At 39.0% G+C, this 18563-nt stretch overlaps 1 protein-coding gene across 1 annotated transcript in view; it reads right to left on the bottom strand.

The window, feature by feature from the left end:
• LOC115929531 (homeobox protein Meis1-like) overlaps positions 1–16820 on the bottom strand; it is a 33696-nt gene extending 16876 nt beyond the window's left edge. Inside the window, exons 1-3 of the mRNA XM_030998664.1 lie at positions 16706–16820; positions 9960–10108; positions 5751–5827 (exon numbers count right to left, since the gene is read on the bottom strand). Coding sequence (XP_030854524.1) covers positions 5751–5827; positions 9960–10108; positions 16706–16820 — 341 coding nt within the window. The remainder of the gene's footprint in view (positions 1–5750; positions 5828–9959; positions 10109–16705) is intronic.
• Positions 16821–18563: the final 1743 nt, after the last annotated feature.

Below are 18563 nucleotides of genomic sequence, written 5' to 3'. Positions count from 1 at the left end.
TTGGAGTTGTCATATCTTGTGATAAATCCATGACTGTATCTTTTTCTTGTATTACCATTACATTAAAAACAAGACAATATACTCCATAAGGATGTATTTTCTATCTTCTCTCTCTTTTACTTGGATAGGGGAGGGGGCAAGAGAGTAGGCAAGGAGGAGGAGGAGGAGGGGGGGGGGGGGGGAGGGGGTACATGAATGGGGGGTACTACCAGAGTCTGGTGAAAGATCTGAGAGATGATTAATGGGGTAAAATGCTTGGTAGGCGCCACTCATCCCAAACTATGCTAATGATTGTTATGCCCCTCACAGAGTGGAGCTGGCATATGGCTGGCAGCAGTCGTGCTGCATTCACATGCTGATAGTAAGTCGGTTTTCGGTCTTGATTGATCAAGCTTAAGTTTATTTTCTCTGGGCACTGTACCGTTGGCACAATAAACTGTATGTTGGAGCTAGCCTGTATTATGATACAGGTAAATACAGGTAAAGAAAGTTGCTCCTGCCATCCTTAAAACATGCCCCATTCTCACTACTAAGCATTGAATATATATGCCATCACTTTCTACATAAACGCCAAAAACAATCACAAGGAAAAGGCTACAATGTTTTATGATTAATGATTCTTTACAAAGGTATAAGGATGGAAGACATTATTTTGTATTGCAAGATCAAATGTCATATCAATTTTTCTCACTACCCTAAAAAGTTTAAATCATCATAAGCACTGCTATATCTATTGTGAGTGTGAACCTGGGCTAATCTAATGCCTTGTTAGAAGCCTGAAGAGTGCCTGTTGTTGAAACCGACCTGGACCTAGCTGGGATCGGGTTTTTAGTTTTTAGATACCAATGGATCAGGGAACTCATTCAAGCAGCAGAGATGATTATCCGACATCGATACCCTCGCTGACGTCCTATCATCAACATCCCATCTCTTGGCACATCATTGATTCAGACTTTGTTATCTTCATCTCCTGTTTTCATCATGAATATCGCATTTGTTATCTCCGTCTGCCATCTTCCCCCCAATGTCTCCTTTAACATTCTTGCTTTACTTCGATCAGACTTATCATCATCAGCGGCGTATTATAATCACTATTAGCATTACTACCAAGCATATTGGCAGTTGATGATTCGTTCTACGAATAGAGTTAATTGACTTTCAAAATCTCTCTTAAAAATCACCATAAACTATCAAGACTGTTTTCATTCTTATAAAAATCTTCATCACCATCATCATCATCACTACGTCCAACAAAAATAGATCTCGAACAAAACAATTGTTATTATAGAGCTAGTGCTAGTAATGAATGAGGGAGGGATAGGAGATGAGATAGGGAGAGAGAGATACATACTGATAAACATCCAGAGACAGTGCAAGATAAAAAGTTACAAACATTGCCATTATCATCCCTCAAATTATCATACAACATAACAACACCCTTGGCAAGACCGTTCCAATATTCCTTTCTCTCTTCAAGTGAATCCATATTTTCAAGCTTTTAAAACAAGAACACGATACAGACTACATTACTTTGCTCCCATCAAAGTATTATATGTCTGTCATCCTCTCTTGGAAAATGCTTTCAAAGATACAATTTAACAAGCAATGACTACTCAAAGAGTGGATTTACTAATCCCTTCCAATCCCCGCCACAAACAACATACAGGTTCAATGAACTAGAAATCTATCGGCTTGCAAAATGAAAATGATTTGTTCCTGATTTCAAAATATTCACCAATGTAAAAGCCTGCTGTCTTGTCTCGACAACAGTTGTCTTCTCAGTGGGTTTTATGGAAGAGATGAAACAGTTTACGGCGTAAGTCTTCTCGATTATGAGAGATTTCCGAGGTAATAATTCCCCACTTCCTAAGATTTTGAGGAACATTAGATACCAAAATAACTTGATCCCAATAATTCAGATTAATCATGAAGTGCGGCATGTCTTAAGTCACAGATCATGTGCTCTTACTCATCGACCCAGCGATCAAATCTGAGAGGTGTGAACAGAAATATACACGTCGGATGAGCTCAAAATGTAACGAAATAGACACTGAAATTTGTATATCCTATATTGCTTCTATCACTCAATTTATCTTTTAAGTGAGAGAGAAAAATTGGACCCATCTTAGAAAAATGGTTATATTTTCAAATCAGGTTTTTGCAATAAATTCAGAAAAATCAATAACTAGTAACAAAATTTACATGCTTTACTAATTACAAGATGGGAATTAGGAATGAGTTCTATTACACAGTCAAAAATTATATACCTATGACTATAGTTTTATGAGACAGTTTCAGTGTGTAAATCCAGAATAATAATGGTTTGTATTCAAATCTATAAGTTATACATTTTGAAAGTTAAATGAGAGCAACCCCCACTCTAAATGCAAAAAAATCGGTGAAGTCACTGCTTGCATAGCTTGGGTGCAGGAGGAATGAGTCAAACGGACCTGAATATTTCATATTTCCCCCATCTAAAGATTCACAGAGGCAGATGGCATAGAATTATGGATGAGGGAAGACCTCCTATAAAATGGCTGCACTGTTTCCAAATGATATTTGCTCCTACTCAAGCTATCATCTAGTTATGTTGAGTACTGCTTGCATATAATTAGTGCTTGCTAAGAAAATTATATTTAAGTGTCATGTCATTGGGGCAATGTTAATGATCTAGAGGTTTTGAAAGAAATAGGTATGGTAGGTGGGATGAATAGCAGCCTTGATGAGCTAAAAAAAAAAGAGGAAAACTACAGGGAAATCTTTTATAAAAAATAAAGGAAAATAAAGAGGTGGTAAAAAAAAAACATATGATCAGCAACAGGGAAATCTTTCTTTTTAAGTTCTTGTAATCTAAAGAAGAAGTATTTCTATTTTTTTTTGTCTATGAAAATGAAAAAAGAGAGGTAATTATAACATATAATCCTTGATTTTTTCTAATGCACAATCATTAACTCATACTGTGTCCGCACACCCCATTATACTGATGTACCACCAACGCATCTATTGAATCAACATCTTTAAACATGTAAACGCATCTTCGAGAAGAAACCATTCTTGTTTGTTGGGTGGGGAGGGAGTATGATGTGCAATGCTAAATCGCTTCAATCAAAATGGCTGTATTGCGATATCTTGTCATGTAAGGGGCAAGATTCCATGATGAGCTACCATTCTCGAGTGTCGGATATTGAATTGCATGTGAAAGAATCAAATAGCACCCCACCCCCAAGGGCTCTCTTAAGGGGGAACTAGGCGGGGCTATAGCTATATAGGAGGAGAAGGGAGAGAGAGTAAACCAGCAGAAATCCAGCTTCTTTTTGTTCTTTTTTTATTTTCATTCTCTAAATAAGGAGACAGTGAAGTGACCTTCATTTAAGGAAAGTCTCATGTTTCCTGAAAAAAATCAATAACTCTTTCCTAAAAGAAGAAACAGTGGAAACAAAAAAACAGGGTATAAGCTGAATAAATGTCTGAAAGAAAAATGTCTGCCATGTCTAAACCTTTATGAAGGGTAGCGTTTAAACCATTCACAAAAGACCAATTAAGCCAAAAAGGTTTGGTGTTAGTTTTCGTTAATGGCTCTATTGTTTAAATTGTCACAAATGCAATAAAATCAGTCTTTTCGTTGAAAAAGATTCTTGATTGAATTTGAATAAGAGAAAGTTACCAGCATACAAAGGGGATGTCCCGATATATATCTGACTGTACATCTTAATCATGTAAACATGTTACAAAGTAAATTTATTTCTTCCAATATTAATTAATGACTTGTGGCTATGACATGTAAAATATGGATGCGGGCAAAGATTAAACTTGAATGACAGAAGTGGAACCTGTGAATGACGTAAAGGATCTAGTTTTAATTAGGAAAATTGGTTCACCAAAGAAACAAAAACCTATTTCTTAAGACCATTATGTGTCCTTCATTTACATTACTAGCAATAGTTTGCTTTGGTTTCACAAGGGAATGGTGGAAATATCCTAGACGAGAGTAAAAGAAAAAAGGAAGGGATTCGGCAGAGAGATGACAGCGGTAGAAATATTGATAGAAAAGTTTGAATGATAGAAAGAATCATTTGAGCCCCGGAGCCTGTATGATATCCAATCCCGCCGAGCCTCTCTCCCCTGACATAAAGGCCAACCCTGCCCGGGTCTGTGTCACGTTACTAGCAGCTTGTTACCCACGGCGATCCATCTCCTGCTACCAACCCTCATCCTCATCCTCCTCTTCCAACTCCGACCGGCCAGCCCGTATCTTCTCATTGACTGAGCAAGCCAATTTTGAGGCGGTATTGTGGCTTGCTCAACCGGCTCCAGCTCACAGCTGTATGCCTGCCTGCCTGCCTGGCTGGCTGGCCTGGCTTGGCTTGGCTATTCTGCTGGAGTTAGCTGGGTTACAAGCTACGCAGCATTAGGAGATGGAGAGAGATGAGGAGGATGGGGAGGAGAAGGAAACGGAGAGTATATACTCCATGGCTGATGTCCTATTACAGGAAACTATATTTCAGGGAAAGAGGATGGCTGCAGTTCTATGGGTAGAGTGCCGATCATCGAGAGAGAGTTTAATTAAGTAGGAGTATCCTATTAACCCGCCTCCTACTTCTTTGGGGTATCCTTTTGCATGCGTTGCCATGGTGATGCATCCCTGGTTGGGCCTCCCCATCCCGTATGTTTTGTGTCACAATAATTGTTCAAAATTAGGCTAATTCTTTGTATTGTACCTCTAATGTTACTTTTGCTACTCCTATCCCCAGGATTGTTCAAATGGATTTTAAAAAATGAGACGGTCTTGTGCCTTGGGCGAATGAGGAGCATTTGTAGAAGGAAGGGGGAGGAGGATAATAGGTGATGGGGTAGGCTTTCTGCCCCCTAGGCATATTTGTGGTGCCTCCTCACCAGGGGAAATAAAAAACCACAAAAATGGTTCTGAGAAATATAAAATATTTGCCGCGGGGCAAATTTGCTATTCTTAGATCAGTGGCAATAGACGGGAGACACCACTGCAGACAAGGCAAATCTGTCGATGAATTGGCGGCTGGTTATGATCTATTTCAGTTTTCTTAAATGACAGATGACGACACGCTTTCTGTTGCGTCTATACACCTTTTGCTGCTGATAGGACCACAACAAATGTTTATAAAAATTGGTTTCCAACAGAATAACGGAGGACCTTATTCTAAAAATAAACTCATTTTCTCTGAAATAATAAAAAATCATTAAGGTTATTCATAATTCATTTATACATCTACTTTCAGCATATTGCACATACACACTAGTACATACGATAACCTCTCCAGTCTCCACAGCATTATAAACCTAATTAAAAAATAACACGAATGCAGGCCTTTCAAGAAAGTTCCCGATCGTATTTAGCAGAGAACATTTCCTACTGATATGTGCAAACATGATATTTACCTTTTTATAATCTATACCAAATTTCTGGAGGCAAAATAACTAAGAACATCAGTCTTAAATAAGTCCCAAGTTAATGATGGTGGTTATTTTACCTGACTGCTAAAATGTTAGTAAGCAGCTAGAAGACCGACTGTTAATAATAATAATATTGGATCTTCTAAAGTGCACATATCCACCATGCAAGGCACTGCATTATTACCCCGGCTCTGCTAAGCTACCAATGTCATCAGTGCTCACTGCATTCAAAAGATTCCTGGGTGGAGAGTGGCAAATGTGGATCAATGTCTTGCCACTGCTTATAACTATGTTATGTAAAAGAGAAAAGAGAAAAGACATACCAGTTATTGACTTGGAGGATGGTGAGACCTGTATCTTGAGCAAGCTGTTTCTTCTGTTCCTCTGAAGGGTACGGATGCTGCAAGGAGACAAAGCAAAAAAGAGAACTCAACAAAACCATATCCGTCTCATTTCATCACTTTAGTGTTTACTCCTCCCCTCCCTTAATCTATTAATCCACTTTATACAACACCTACGTGGATCCTCGTCATTTGATTGGACGATTGTTGGTCACATGATATTCAATAGATGGTATATTGCACGGTCGTGCATTTTTGGTTATATGCGCCATGCATTTTTGGTTATATGCAGACTGCGTACCTCTCTGCTGCATGTGCGCGTATCCCTGCGTGTATCTGACGCGAAGGCAATCTGCATGTAATCGAGAAGGCTTGACTCGAACTTTAATTTATCTTTATAAGGAGTAAAGCATAATTTGTTGATTAACGTTCTATTAGGTCTTCTTCGATGTTGTATAAAACAAATAATGAATGTTTTTCATTTGTTTAATAGTGCAAATATTTTCATTCGTTGAAAGATTAACGTTAATTCTATTCAACTCGGCTGACGCCTCGTTGAATAGAATGTTAATCTTTCAACTCATGAACATATTCGCACTATTGAACTCATAACCATTCATTATTTGTATACTATTCATTCATCTGTCTGACTATCTGTCCCTGTTTGCTTACGTAGTGTCTACATGGCATGATTAACTTCGAACGAATTATACATATCTAATGAAGAATAATAATAATCAGTATCGGTTGTATGTACCCAGGGTAGCCACATTAATATGGCATGATTATCATTGAGCAAGTGAGAAATATCTACTGAATACTATACTATCTAACAGTACACATGTATATAAAAGCCTATATCGCAGCACGACGGATGGAAATTAGTAAGTTCCAGTAAAATATAATCCTAACTGGTAATACAGATATTTTCCAGGCAGGTTAAAATTAACACAATGATTTCCATAAAAATTAACTTACTGACGTGATAAAACCAAATTTTCATTGTTTTAAGCATTATCAAAAAGTGAAAAGGGCATTAAAAATGAGAAATAAAAAAAATAATGAAAAAACTAAAAACACCTAGCTTGTACTATTCATAATTACTTTCTAATACGTAGACATATCCGGACATTAAATTTTCAGTACTCTCAAAATGGAACCCATAGAGTAACATAAAAATGGAACAGGAAATGAAATCAGTTATGATAACCATCTCCCAGCTATTAGCCTGAAGATATTTACATAGGAAACTTTCTTCGTTTGTTTTTAGAATATTCATCCTCTGCAGGGACTCCATAAAAATACAGCACAATTAGGCTGGAAACATAAAAGCATGAATGATTATCATCTTGACGTAAGTGACAAAGGAAATAGATTCAGAGCAATACAGGTGAATTTTCAATACAAGAGAAAGGAAAGACAAAAATGAGTGTAAAAGAGTTCTTGAATTCAAATCTGAAAATGATTAAGATCTGAATAAAATTGGTAAAAAAAATAATCACCACACATTTATTAGGTGATGAACTTTCTCTCAACTCTATTATTTTTGTGGATGTCTTGTGGTCGCACTCTATTTCTCCTGGAGAAGTTTGCAAGACCTTAAGAGGTTCCAAAGAGGTTCCGAGAGCAAGGCAAGACGCAGGATTAGCGGAAGCAGTAGAATTGCAGGGATGAAAAAAAAGGAGGTCACTCGTAAAACTAGGTGCGCTATCAGACAGAGACATGCCCAGATATCAAATGTGTGATAGGAAGAAAGATAGATAAAAACAAAGAGAGAGGGAGAGATAGAGGGAGAGAGCAAGGGCGGGCGAGAGAGAGAGAGAGAGAGAGAGAGAGAGAGGGAGGAAGAGAGGGAATGACGGAGGGAGGGAAGGACGGAGGGAGATACAGATCCAGACAGACAGAGAGATGCAGACACAGAGAGACAAAAAGAGAGACATATAATGTTAAGAGAGAAAGAAGTAGTTAAAAACAGGAAGAGAGATGGAAAAGTATTGGCAAGAGAGAAATACAGTGAAATCGAGTGCTTTTCTGAGAAAAAAATCATATGCACGTATATACTAGAGGGCAGGTACTGAATCCTAAGGAAGATAATAAAGTTGGATCAAAACATATGGGATGGTAAAGAGGAAAGACAAAATGAAAGAGAAATAAACAATCAGATAGAGAGAGAGAGATAGAGAGAGAAAGAGAGAGTAAAAATTATAGACTCAAAACTAAGGCCAAATAAAATGATTGGAGGGGGAAAATGTTTTTGGTTACAATCCAACAAAAATAAATGTGAGTGACCTCTGGATGCAAGGGAATTGAGATATCTTCTCAGCATTTCCTTCATATTTCAACATTTTTCCTGTGTTATGGTTCGGGGGGTCCCTTGGAAAATTGCAAGCACTCCTTCCAAAAAAAAATTTCTCTTTTTGTTTGATAAAAAAAATGTTTACTCTTTTAGCTTTGTAACAAGTGTAATCAGCGATTTCTACTTGAAGAAATAAAATAGTTATGCTTTCTTGTGGAACTCCATTTGGATGTTCCTATTCAATTAAAGAGAAAGAAACACAGAAAGACAAAGAGACATGGAGACGGAGATGGAGAATACCTTTAATGTGTTTGCCAACTGATATCATTCACAAGCAGTAAATTACACCATTCTATTTTCACACAAATCATGAACTTCTTGGGATTGCAGCACTGTTTTGATCAGTGCCACGATTATGTGGGGAAAATATGGTTACTTCTTCCGATGACCCGGCCTCATCTCATGATTCCCCTTGTCAGAACCTTGTCATGAAGACGCATGCAGATACATCAAAATCTTACACCTCCCAGCTCAAAAACAATCACACCCCACAATACGTTCTGCACGCTCGTTAATAGACTCGCGGGCAAGCCCACGACAGGACGACATCGTATGCGCATTAATTTCGACCGGGAATGCATTCGCACGGGGCCGACGTGGACGGGGAAGCCGCTCGGTGCGCAAAGTCACGGTGAGATGCTTCCCAGAGCCCGTATTCACGAATCATCGACAGAAGGGGGAGGGAGGAGGGGAAAGATGATGGTCGAAGAAGGGGATGGTGATGAGGAAAGGGGAGAGGGGAAAAAATGGAGAGGATCCCATGAAAACAAAATGAGCGTGTGCTTTTGCAGGGCCTGCCACGGCTGGTGCCTGGAAGTCTGATCCTATTGGACGTACCATTTCACTGTGTTTACCCTACCTGCCAACCGACCCAGCGTTTCAATTATTACCGACGGGATGATTTATGGGTTGCGAATCCAGTCGATAGCAACAAACTCCAAAGAGAATGGCTGGCTGGCTGAGCAGCTAGGAGTTGAGAGAGGGTGAGCTAGCATGCTCATGATAAACAACAATGCAGACGACTGGAGAATGAACAGCCCTTAGTTAACTATTCCTTTTCAATTCATCGTCGTCGAAGCTCCTAATGCTAATGTGTTGCGTGGTTACCAACGCCAGCAAACTCGCTGCTGCAATTCCCCTTTTTATGATCAACATAGCCTTTCAAAGGGAGTTCATGTACACGATAAAGAATGCTGCCCTTTCAAACGACATATATTAGAACCATAGGAGAATTGTGGTCTGTACGTGGCAAGGACAATGTGATTTTTCATACCCCTCTGAAAATGGAATTGGGTCAAAGAATTTTGAGAATGGGATCACAAGTACCGCTTCAGATTCTTTAAAAATTTGGAAAATGAGAATAACATACAATGGTAGATTGTTACATTCTATGTCAATATATTGCAACGTCAGAGGAAAAGAGATTGCTAATATGTTCTGTCCCAAAATGCATTCTTAATGCAAGTTCTCCTCATATGAGAATAAGATAACAAATGTTGAAACAGCCTTTCATATGATGACTTTATAAATATAGAAGATTTATATTCAAGGCTAGTTGATGTTTCTCTTAGTCAAAGATGTTAAATTTGTTGATCTATGCCTGTCATAGCACCAATGCAGTAAACCAGTTTAAAAAGTGCTAATTAGGCTGAAGAGAGATATAAACCACTTATAGCAAGATGCTGGAATAGCCACATCCTCATGATGTTGACTCTCTATACACACAATACAGACTTAAAGTTTGCTGATGCTTTCCTGACATATCACCAATAACATTCATCAAAGGCATGGCTTACCCCTTAAGTAACTACTAGGTTAAAAAGGAGGTAACTCACTGTGAGATGCTGGAATAGCCACGCCCTCATGATATTGGTAGCTGACTTGGGAAAGATGCCTCTTTTCTTCTGTCTCTTGGCTAATCTGTCATCATCATCATCCTCCCCTGTTCCATCTCCTGAGCCAAGACTGTTCTCTAATCCTCCATCTATTGGTACACAAAAGAGGAATAAAAGGAAGCATTGGTTGAAATATATCATTAAACAGTATTCACTATTTTCTTTAAATAAGTTTTAGTGATAAATTGCATTTTTAAAAATCTAAACCAAAATTTGTTCACATTGTCAAATTATTGCAAGTATTTTGCATAATGTATTCTGTCATTCCCCTCCTGGAGGAATGTTACCAATTTTTGATGATGCAGATAACTTTTATAGTACAGAGAGTCAGAGTCATACAGGTGATTCAAATCATAAAAGTTAAAACGGAATATAAAAGAAAGGATACTTGAATACAATGTAACATTTAATTGTCATCAAAACAAAATCGTAGCTATGAAAAAGGGATGTTCAAACAGAAATATTATGACTTTCAGGAAAATCTGACCCTTCAATTTTTTTTCCTTTGACTGAATCCACAATCATTACCCCAGAAGTTCCGCTCAGTTATTATTGAAAGCAGAAAGAAAGAAATCATGCCAATAAAGAGTGATTTGCATTGTCCGAAAAGACAAACTTTCATTTCATCTAATCACACAGGACTCCCATACGCAGAGAAAAAACCTCCATCTATATTCTGAAGAGGACGACTTTGATCAAACACGAAATAAGCAATTTAAGCTCGTCCTCAACAAACAGTGATTTCCCTTGCTGCCCTCCTACGTTCACCACCGTAGAGAGCTAAGAAAATAAGATGTTGGAAGCAATTTAGGGCAGACCGCTTCCATCTTTGTGATTTGTAATAGATTAAAATGAGAGTATAAATCCAGAATACTTGACACAGGATGTGAAATATTTACGTATACGTATTTATGAAGCAGAATTATGCTCAGAATACATGCATTTTGTGGGGAGGTTTTTCAACCATACCTGAAATAGATGAAATATTCTTATCTTACACAGGTTTACCAAATGTCAGATAATTCACATGATTCCAGAGATATCAAAGTACTTGTCTTGCCCTAGTTTTGACCTAATTCAAGTGGATTTGCATTGCATCACTGGTAAAGTTAGCATGTTAAGGTAATGAAGGATAGTATATTTCATAATTTTTTTCTTTTTTTCCTTGCCTCGATTTATTACATGCTATCTAAGTTATTCAGTCTTTAATCAACTCTGTAACCATAATATTTGCGTACTCCTTTGGCAACTCTTTGTTTGTCTGTTTTTGAGCTTATTATGCCCTCTTGCCTCTTTGGGATGATGTGACCAAAAATAACCTGAACTTTCTTCTCTCCCCCCCCCCCTCCCCAAAAAACTTTTCCCTGTTTCTTTCCATATTCTCCCACATCGTTAAAAAAAACCCACTTTAATGTAAACTCTTTTCATATCTAACAGAAGTAACATTCTGATTATGATAAAGAGAGAGAGAGAGAAGAAAAAAAATTATTTTTAAGAAAATGAAATTCACACCTCCTTCCGGAATTTCCACAGAACCATAGCAATATAAGGTTGATGGAGGCAAACAGATCTATGATTTCATATCAGAGCACATAATCTCATGAAACAGAAGTATGTTGCTTGGGTTAACAACCCCTCACTATAGTAATTGAACTTCTCATCGGGAGGACCAAATATCTGGGTTACGGTCACGGAAAATAGAATAACAACGAAGGGACTGAAATCAAATACAACCCGCTTTAAAAGGCCTATTAAAAATGCAGAGAAGTCAAATATTGAAGCGAGGGAGAAAGAGAGAGAAGAAAGAAAGAAAGAACACAACCAGGAATTTGTCTGCACAATGCCGAAGAACGGGGAGAAGAAAACAACCTCTTTGGGTATCGAATTCAGGAATTTCTTCTTTCTTTTGAAGGAGAAAAGTGACCTGCGTGTTTACTGCGCATTAGCCGCGACCTTCGTCTGACCTCTTCAAATCTTTGGAGACAGTCAAAAACAAATCAACAGCATTCCCAAGGAGGGCTTTATCCCTCTATGATATATTGGTATATGAAATGTGCCAACTCTGACAGACGAATATTCGAGGGGACTTCATTATCATGTTCAGCGCATGAATGTAACATATGGAGAGAGAGGGCAGTCTTCCTTGCTTGCTCGAGGAAAACGTTTTTCTTTCTTTCTTTCTCTTTCTCTCATGGCACCACGTTATGACTGACTTCATATTTATTCCTATTTTTCAGTTTCCTTAATGCTGCCTCTGCAAAATTTAGAATTTACCTATTAATCTTTAATTCTATAAATGATGATCAAATTTATTCCCCAGCTCTCTTCCCCTATACGACATTACATGATATAATATTATATATGTGCATACATTTGTCACAAAAGATAGGGTAAATGTAAATTAACAAAAAACATGTTTCATTTTATGTTACATGCATAAGATTCACAAATTTTTTTTTTAAATTAAAAGGAAGAAAAAGAAACAGTGAGTGCTTAAAAATTGTAAATTGAACACTTGCAATGTCCACACACGATTGCCTTTATTTCTACGCGTGAATTGACCTGAGAACCGACTTTGGTGTATGATGCGAAAGGGGCCTCTAAGATGCTTGATAGGAGAATGAAGACGAATCTAACTTCTGCTTTTTCAGGACAGTCTAATGGGCACTTCATTCTCGGGGAGGGATAAAAAGGGTCACTTTTTTGATGGGATGTCAATAAAAACATTGAAAGATGGATTTGTCCAGCTCTTGACAGCACATCAGAAGAAATCATCTGGATTTCCTGTCTCTTTACTACCACTTTCTATTTGCCTTTTTCGTTCTCGTTGTTCTTGACAAAAATGTCAAGATGATGGATGCATCATAGCTGATTTTAAAAGGACTTATTTCAAATATCAAAAAATTGGTAAAGATCATGTTGTCAAAACCTTTCCACAGAAGAATTACAGTAAACTGTTTATAGTAAATTTGAGAAAACATCATATATTGAAGCCTAGACTACTCAGGTGATGAGGGGTTAAAGATATTAACAATTTCTTTTTCACTTGATTTTTGTCAACAACAAAAAACATGGAAAAACTTCAATCTGAAGAGTCTCTATCTTCTTCTCAAGAAAGGACTCCCAAGACAATGGCTCTCGGAAATGCGCACAGGGTTCAATGCCCTGCCTTGAATCCCTAAGCAACGAAATAAAAAATAGTCAACAATGAGGAGAGAGAGAGAGTTCACAGACAATGGACACAAGTTTACTTATTCATCTTTCTTTATGTTTAGGATGATGTTTTTCCATTATCATACATAAAAAATTCCTCTCCAGGTTATTCAACTTCATAATGCATGCAAGATGAGTCAGCTAGTCTGAAAATACAGACTCTGTTTTTTTGCGGGAAAGCAATTGTAGGCATTGTGGCTGAAAAAGAGGCTATACAAGAGCACTTTTAAGATCAAATCTGAACAAGATCGAGAAAATCCGGAGAGGGTGATAGATTTTGGCAAGACTTATGTCTGATACGATCTCCATTAACCTTAACTAACTGCACATGCACACCTACTATCCCCTCTACCTGTTGTCGGGCAATGTTATTGAATATCAGCTAAACATATCAAATTACGAGTAGGAATATTCTATTCCTGATAGGCAATCCTTGCATCTCTCTTGTTGAGTTTTGTCTTTCTACAAGCGAATCAAGGTCAATGGCTGGCTGATGTTCACTTTGTTACTCATCACGGAGAGGAAATTAGGAGCTCAGCATTAGATGACAGGCAGGCATGTCAGCCAGAGAAAGGGGAGCGTGAATCACCGCGTCGAACGCCTCGTCCCCGGAGATTTGCCCCCCTCCCTCAACCCATACAGGTGATACGGCCCAGTGACGCTGCGTAAAGCCAAACCCAGCACTCCCGCAGTGCCTGCTATAGCGGTAGCAGCTAACATGCCAGGCAGGGAGCCGGGATACGAGAGCAGCCACTGCTGAGGATATCACCATAAGCTCTCCTGCAGCAAATGATAATAACATCATCTTCCATCCTTTACAGATTTAAATTCTAATTATTGACAGCCCTCCCCATTTCCCTTGCATAATAAGTCTACATCAGGTTTAGATAGTTCCTATGCCAGAAAGGCTTTTTTTAAATTTCTACAATGGAGCTCCAGATCAAAATTATTGTGGTTAGTATGCATGGGTGCCCTTTTTATGTTCTGAAACTTTGGGGGTCTGGCATTCAAATTTTGGTGTCAAATGACAGAATCCTGTTATAGTGTTGTGTACTTTGTATGTCCATATCATATTAGCTCATCAAGATAAATAAAGCTGATGCAGTATAAGTTCTAGAATCAATGTCCAGGTGAACATTATAGGTAGGAGGTTGGAGGAACTCCCAATACTACAATATGTCCCTTATCTCAACCTTTGATATATTTCATCCTGCAAAGCTATGAAGTTCCTTCAATGTAATCATCAGCATCATCAACATCATGGCTTTAAAAAGAGTTCTTAAAGAAGAGCTTGATTGCAAAATTCTTTAAATAAAGAAACTGTCCTTCTACAAAAAGAAATATGCCCTATATACCTGAACCTCTTGAAATCAAGATCGGTTCATTTCAGGCATTTTACCTGCTTGCCCACCCCACCACTTCATCGGTTACACCCCTCATGCAGTCTCCTTCATAAGGAGGGGAAGGAGGAGGACGATACATGGGCGGACCCCATCTCCTCCTAGTTTATCCAGTCCAACCTAGCTGATATCCCCCGGCTTTCCTATGACTTGAGTCCTAACAATCTGGGGCTGGGGGTGAGTCAGCCCTTTCATACACCCATTATCCACTTTCCGGACTTAAACCACCGTGACCAGTGATTACCTGTTTTACTCCTCCTGAACACAATGCCAGTGGCTGATTAAGTTAATACGCATTGTTATGATCAGGGCTTCTGACCTCATGCTTGTCCTAACCGTGGACCTACTAAGAAGGTAGGTCCATGTCCTAACCAACAGTTCAACCTTAAACCCCTGAGGAAAACAATCAAGATAGGTAACATCTAAATGCCATTTTGTTGTTGTTATGCTGTCAATAAAAAGATTTCACTTCTCTTATTAGTGAAGAAGTTTGTAGGTTAACATATCAGCCAACCTTCCTCTGCAAAAAATAGAAATCTCACATGTCGTAAGAAGAAGAAAAAACGGTACAATTGGATGGCTTTGACACAAAGGTCTTTGGAAAAAGAAAGGAATCTACATTTCACAAGTTTAGCTTGTAAGCCTCCAATAATAATGAGTAATAATTCTGGAACAAAAGGGCAATGGTACTCTTCTTGTTTTGGTATTTTCATATCGTTTTTGGAGATTGCCATCTAACCTTGGTAATTTAGAGGCTCTTTCATCCTCTCTTATTATCCTTCTATCCTGTATCTGTATCAAAAATATTCAAGTCGAACTTCAGCACCCTAAGGGTAGCCAAATCAGTGGACCGATCAATGTAAGATGATCTCACAGCCCCCATTCTTTCCCCTTCATTTTGACCTTTCCCTCCCATTCATAGCAGATATGCCTGCTTGGAGGTTGGAACCAGAAGGTAGTAGTTAACTCATATGCTTAACAGAGAATTACTCCCTTCTAGTTCTGAACAGAGGATATGATCCATGAGTCAACTGCATGGAAATAGAGGAAGAAGAAAAATGAAAGTTGGAATATTGAAGTAAAGAAAACGATGGAGTGGCTTGAATGAGATGAAAGGAAAAAGGGCAAGTAAAAAAAGTAAAAAGGTAAAAAAAGTAAAAAGGTAAAGAATGAAACCAGAGAGGCAGTAATTGATAATAAAAAAATCAGCAGTTATTCACAAGTCTTAGTATAAAGTGGAGAGAGATAATGGCATGCTTTGTTTTAGAGGCAGAAAAGGAAAACATTTGAGTAAGTTTAATAATTAAAAAATGAATTTTACAAATCTATTGAAGCCTACTTAAACAAAATTGATTAACAGCTCAGATAAACGCTTTTTTTAATTTTTAGAAGTTGTCATAAATATTCTTCCTGGGAATTCTCCTTTTCATCGGAGGATTTGACTAGGTGAATTTCAAAACAAAAAAAACTTCCAATTTGTTGATGATATGGTTACGCCTTTCTCAGGGGGTGACAGTGAGATTATTAATAGCCTTTGTTGAAAGCGATCACTTGATCCAAGAACGCGACTCGACAAATAAATAAGGGGGATTTTTTGGCCGCTGTGGGCATGATTAATAGGTCGAAGGGAAACAATGGAAGAAGCCATTGTGACATGGTACAATCCTGTTTGGCCATGTCCTGGGACCATGTCAACCTAGATCACGTCAAGTTGCTGACCTATTTTAGTTTCTTCCCCTCTCCTCCTAGTCCTACTACTTCCCTGTTCTCCTTCACTCACCATATCTTTACCTTTCTCTCCCTTCCTCTCTCTCTCTCACTTTCTGTCTCTCTCACTTTCTCTCCCTCTTTTTCTCTCTCATTCCCTCTCTCTCCATCTCTCTATCTCTTCCTCTTCCTTTCCCCTCTGTCCCTGTCTGTCTCCGTCTCTCTTTCTCTCTCTATCTCTTCCTCTCCCTTTCCCCATTTGTCTCTGTCTCTCTATCTCTTCCTCTCCCTTTCCCCTTTTATATCTGTCTCTCTATCTCTTCCTCTCCTCCCTTTCTCTCCTCTGTCTCTCTCGCTCTTTCCTACATATTCTAGTTCCCCAGCCATCAGGATCAGTGCCTGGGGGAGAGGGAAGCATATCTTGTCCTGTAGGACGACCTAGAGGAAAACTATAGATGTATTGATTAGGCTGCTCGGCCATCTTAAAGTCTCAATAATTGAGGTGATGACAGACATTTTAATGAGAAGCAATGTCGTTACACGAGAATCCCACCCGCAAGGTCCAAACAACGTACACCGGTAAGCTGATAAAATGGAAAGGGGACATGAATGGAGAATATTAACCATGACTCATTAAGATTTCTAGTTTCCTTCGTAGCAAACGGGGGAGAAAGATAACAGCAAAAGGAACACATTAACCACTGCCGTATCTTTTACAATCACTTGCACATAGGCGAGGAGAAAGGTCTCGCCAACGCGGATAGTGCCAAAGATCAATTAGTGATTGGTGAAATTTTTCTCATTTCAAAACAAACCGGAGTAATTCAATTAATTTGTTAGCATCTCACATGTAAAATGTTGTTAAGATCACATTAATATTGGCAGCTAGATGTTGACATTACCCACCAGTTCCTGCTTGAACCCTCGCAACATTTAAATGCACTTAAAAAATTGAAACCAAAATGTCTTGTGTTTCTTGAGGAGAGAAAAGGAAAGAAATTTATTTCCATGCTCCTTTAATCGCAAGAGTGTAGGAGTCATCTTCGTCTCATCTTTAGGTGAGGAAGATTGACTTTTTATGATCGAGCCAAGTGAGTCATGTCTCCAACACAAGAAGGTGAAAAGTGGGAGGAAGAAGAAAAAAAATCTTAGCAGTGAAAGAAGCTGAGAACAATGTCATCAGGCACCAAAGACAATATTTGGATTAGGAAAGACAGGTTAGACAATATTTTCTTTGCCTTAATTTGAAATTTGGGCTCCTCTTTAAAAACGCAGACGGTTATGAAGGTGATAAGAATCGGCTATAACTACAGGTGGAAATTAAGGCTGTCAAGACAATGAGTCTGGGCACACATGCAGTCTAGCTGAAAGGAGGGGATTCCTTCAACACTAAGCCCCCGTCAATGAGTTATCCCCCCTCTACTCCACACCTCACTGTCTCATCTATACCCCCTTATTGAACTGCGGTGAGGGTTTGGTGGGGGGTTAGGGAGACCAGGAGATGCCACGGTGGATGGCGAACAGCTGAGGGATTTTTTTTACCCCGGCAAATGTTTTGGTGAAAATGAACATTTCCAGGCATGGCGAGCACTCGAGAGATAAGCCCTGGTTAAGACGCTCTCCGTTTTTGCTTTTACCCCATGACAAACAAACGCAGGCATGGTGATATCACCAGTGCATGATACGAGGATCGTACCGTACCGAACCGACCCAGCGAAGAGAAGCGGGCAAGCCTGTCATTGGCTCAAGACGCCCCTACTTAGTCACAAAAGTGGACTAAAGCCTGTCCATGGCTTACCCCACCCCATTCATATGATGTACAACGATCGGCCAGTCTCAATGTCGTTGACAGACTAGATCAGGCGAAATGCGCAGAATGCACAGGCCCTGGTGGTGTGGAAATGGGGCAGCCTCATCACACATCACAACTCCATCCAAAGCCAGATTCGGGTGTTTCTTCAAGTAATCCCATATAGTTCTGTCATTGTCTTCTCCCCCAACGCCCTCTCTTAAAAGCGACGGCAAGCAATTCTCCCAGCCGATGAGAGACCCAGTGACAGACTGGCTTCGTATTGTCACAACACGTGCGGAGGATAAACTAACAACGCACTGTGCATGCAGTTACAAATCAAGAAAACCTGCAACACATTTCCTCACAACTACAAAAGTACAAGCACTTCCAGTCTCCCCTAACAAGTTCAGAGTCTTCAATTACATAGAATCA

Source organism: Strongylocentrotus purpuratus, unplaced genomic scaffold, assembly GCF_000002235.5.
Source record: "Strongylocentrotus purpuratus isolate Spur 01 unplaced genomic scaffold, Spur_5.0 spur5_scaffold_5, whole genome shotgun sequence".
NCBI lineage: Eukaryota > Metazoa > Echinodermata > Echinoidea > Camarodonta > Strongylocentrotidae > Strongylocentrotus > Strongylocentrotus purpuratus.
This window is presented reverse-complemented; position numbering and strand designations above follow the sequence as displayed.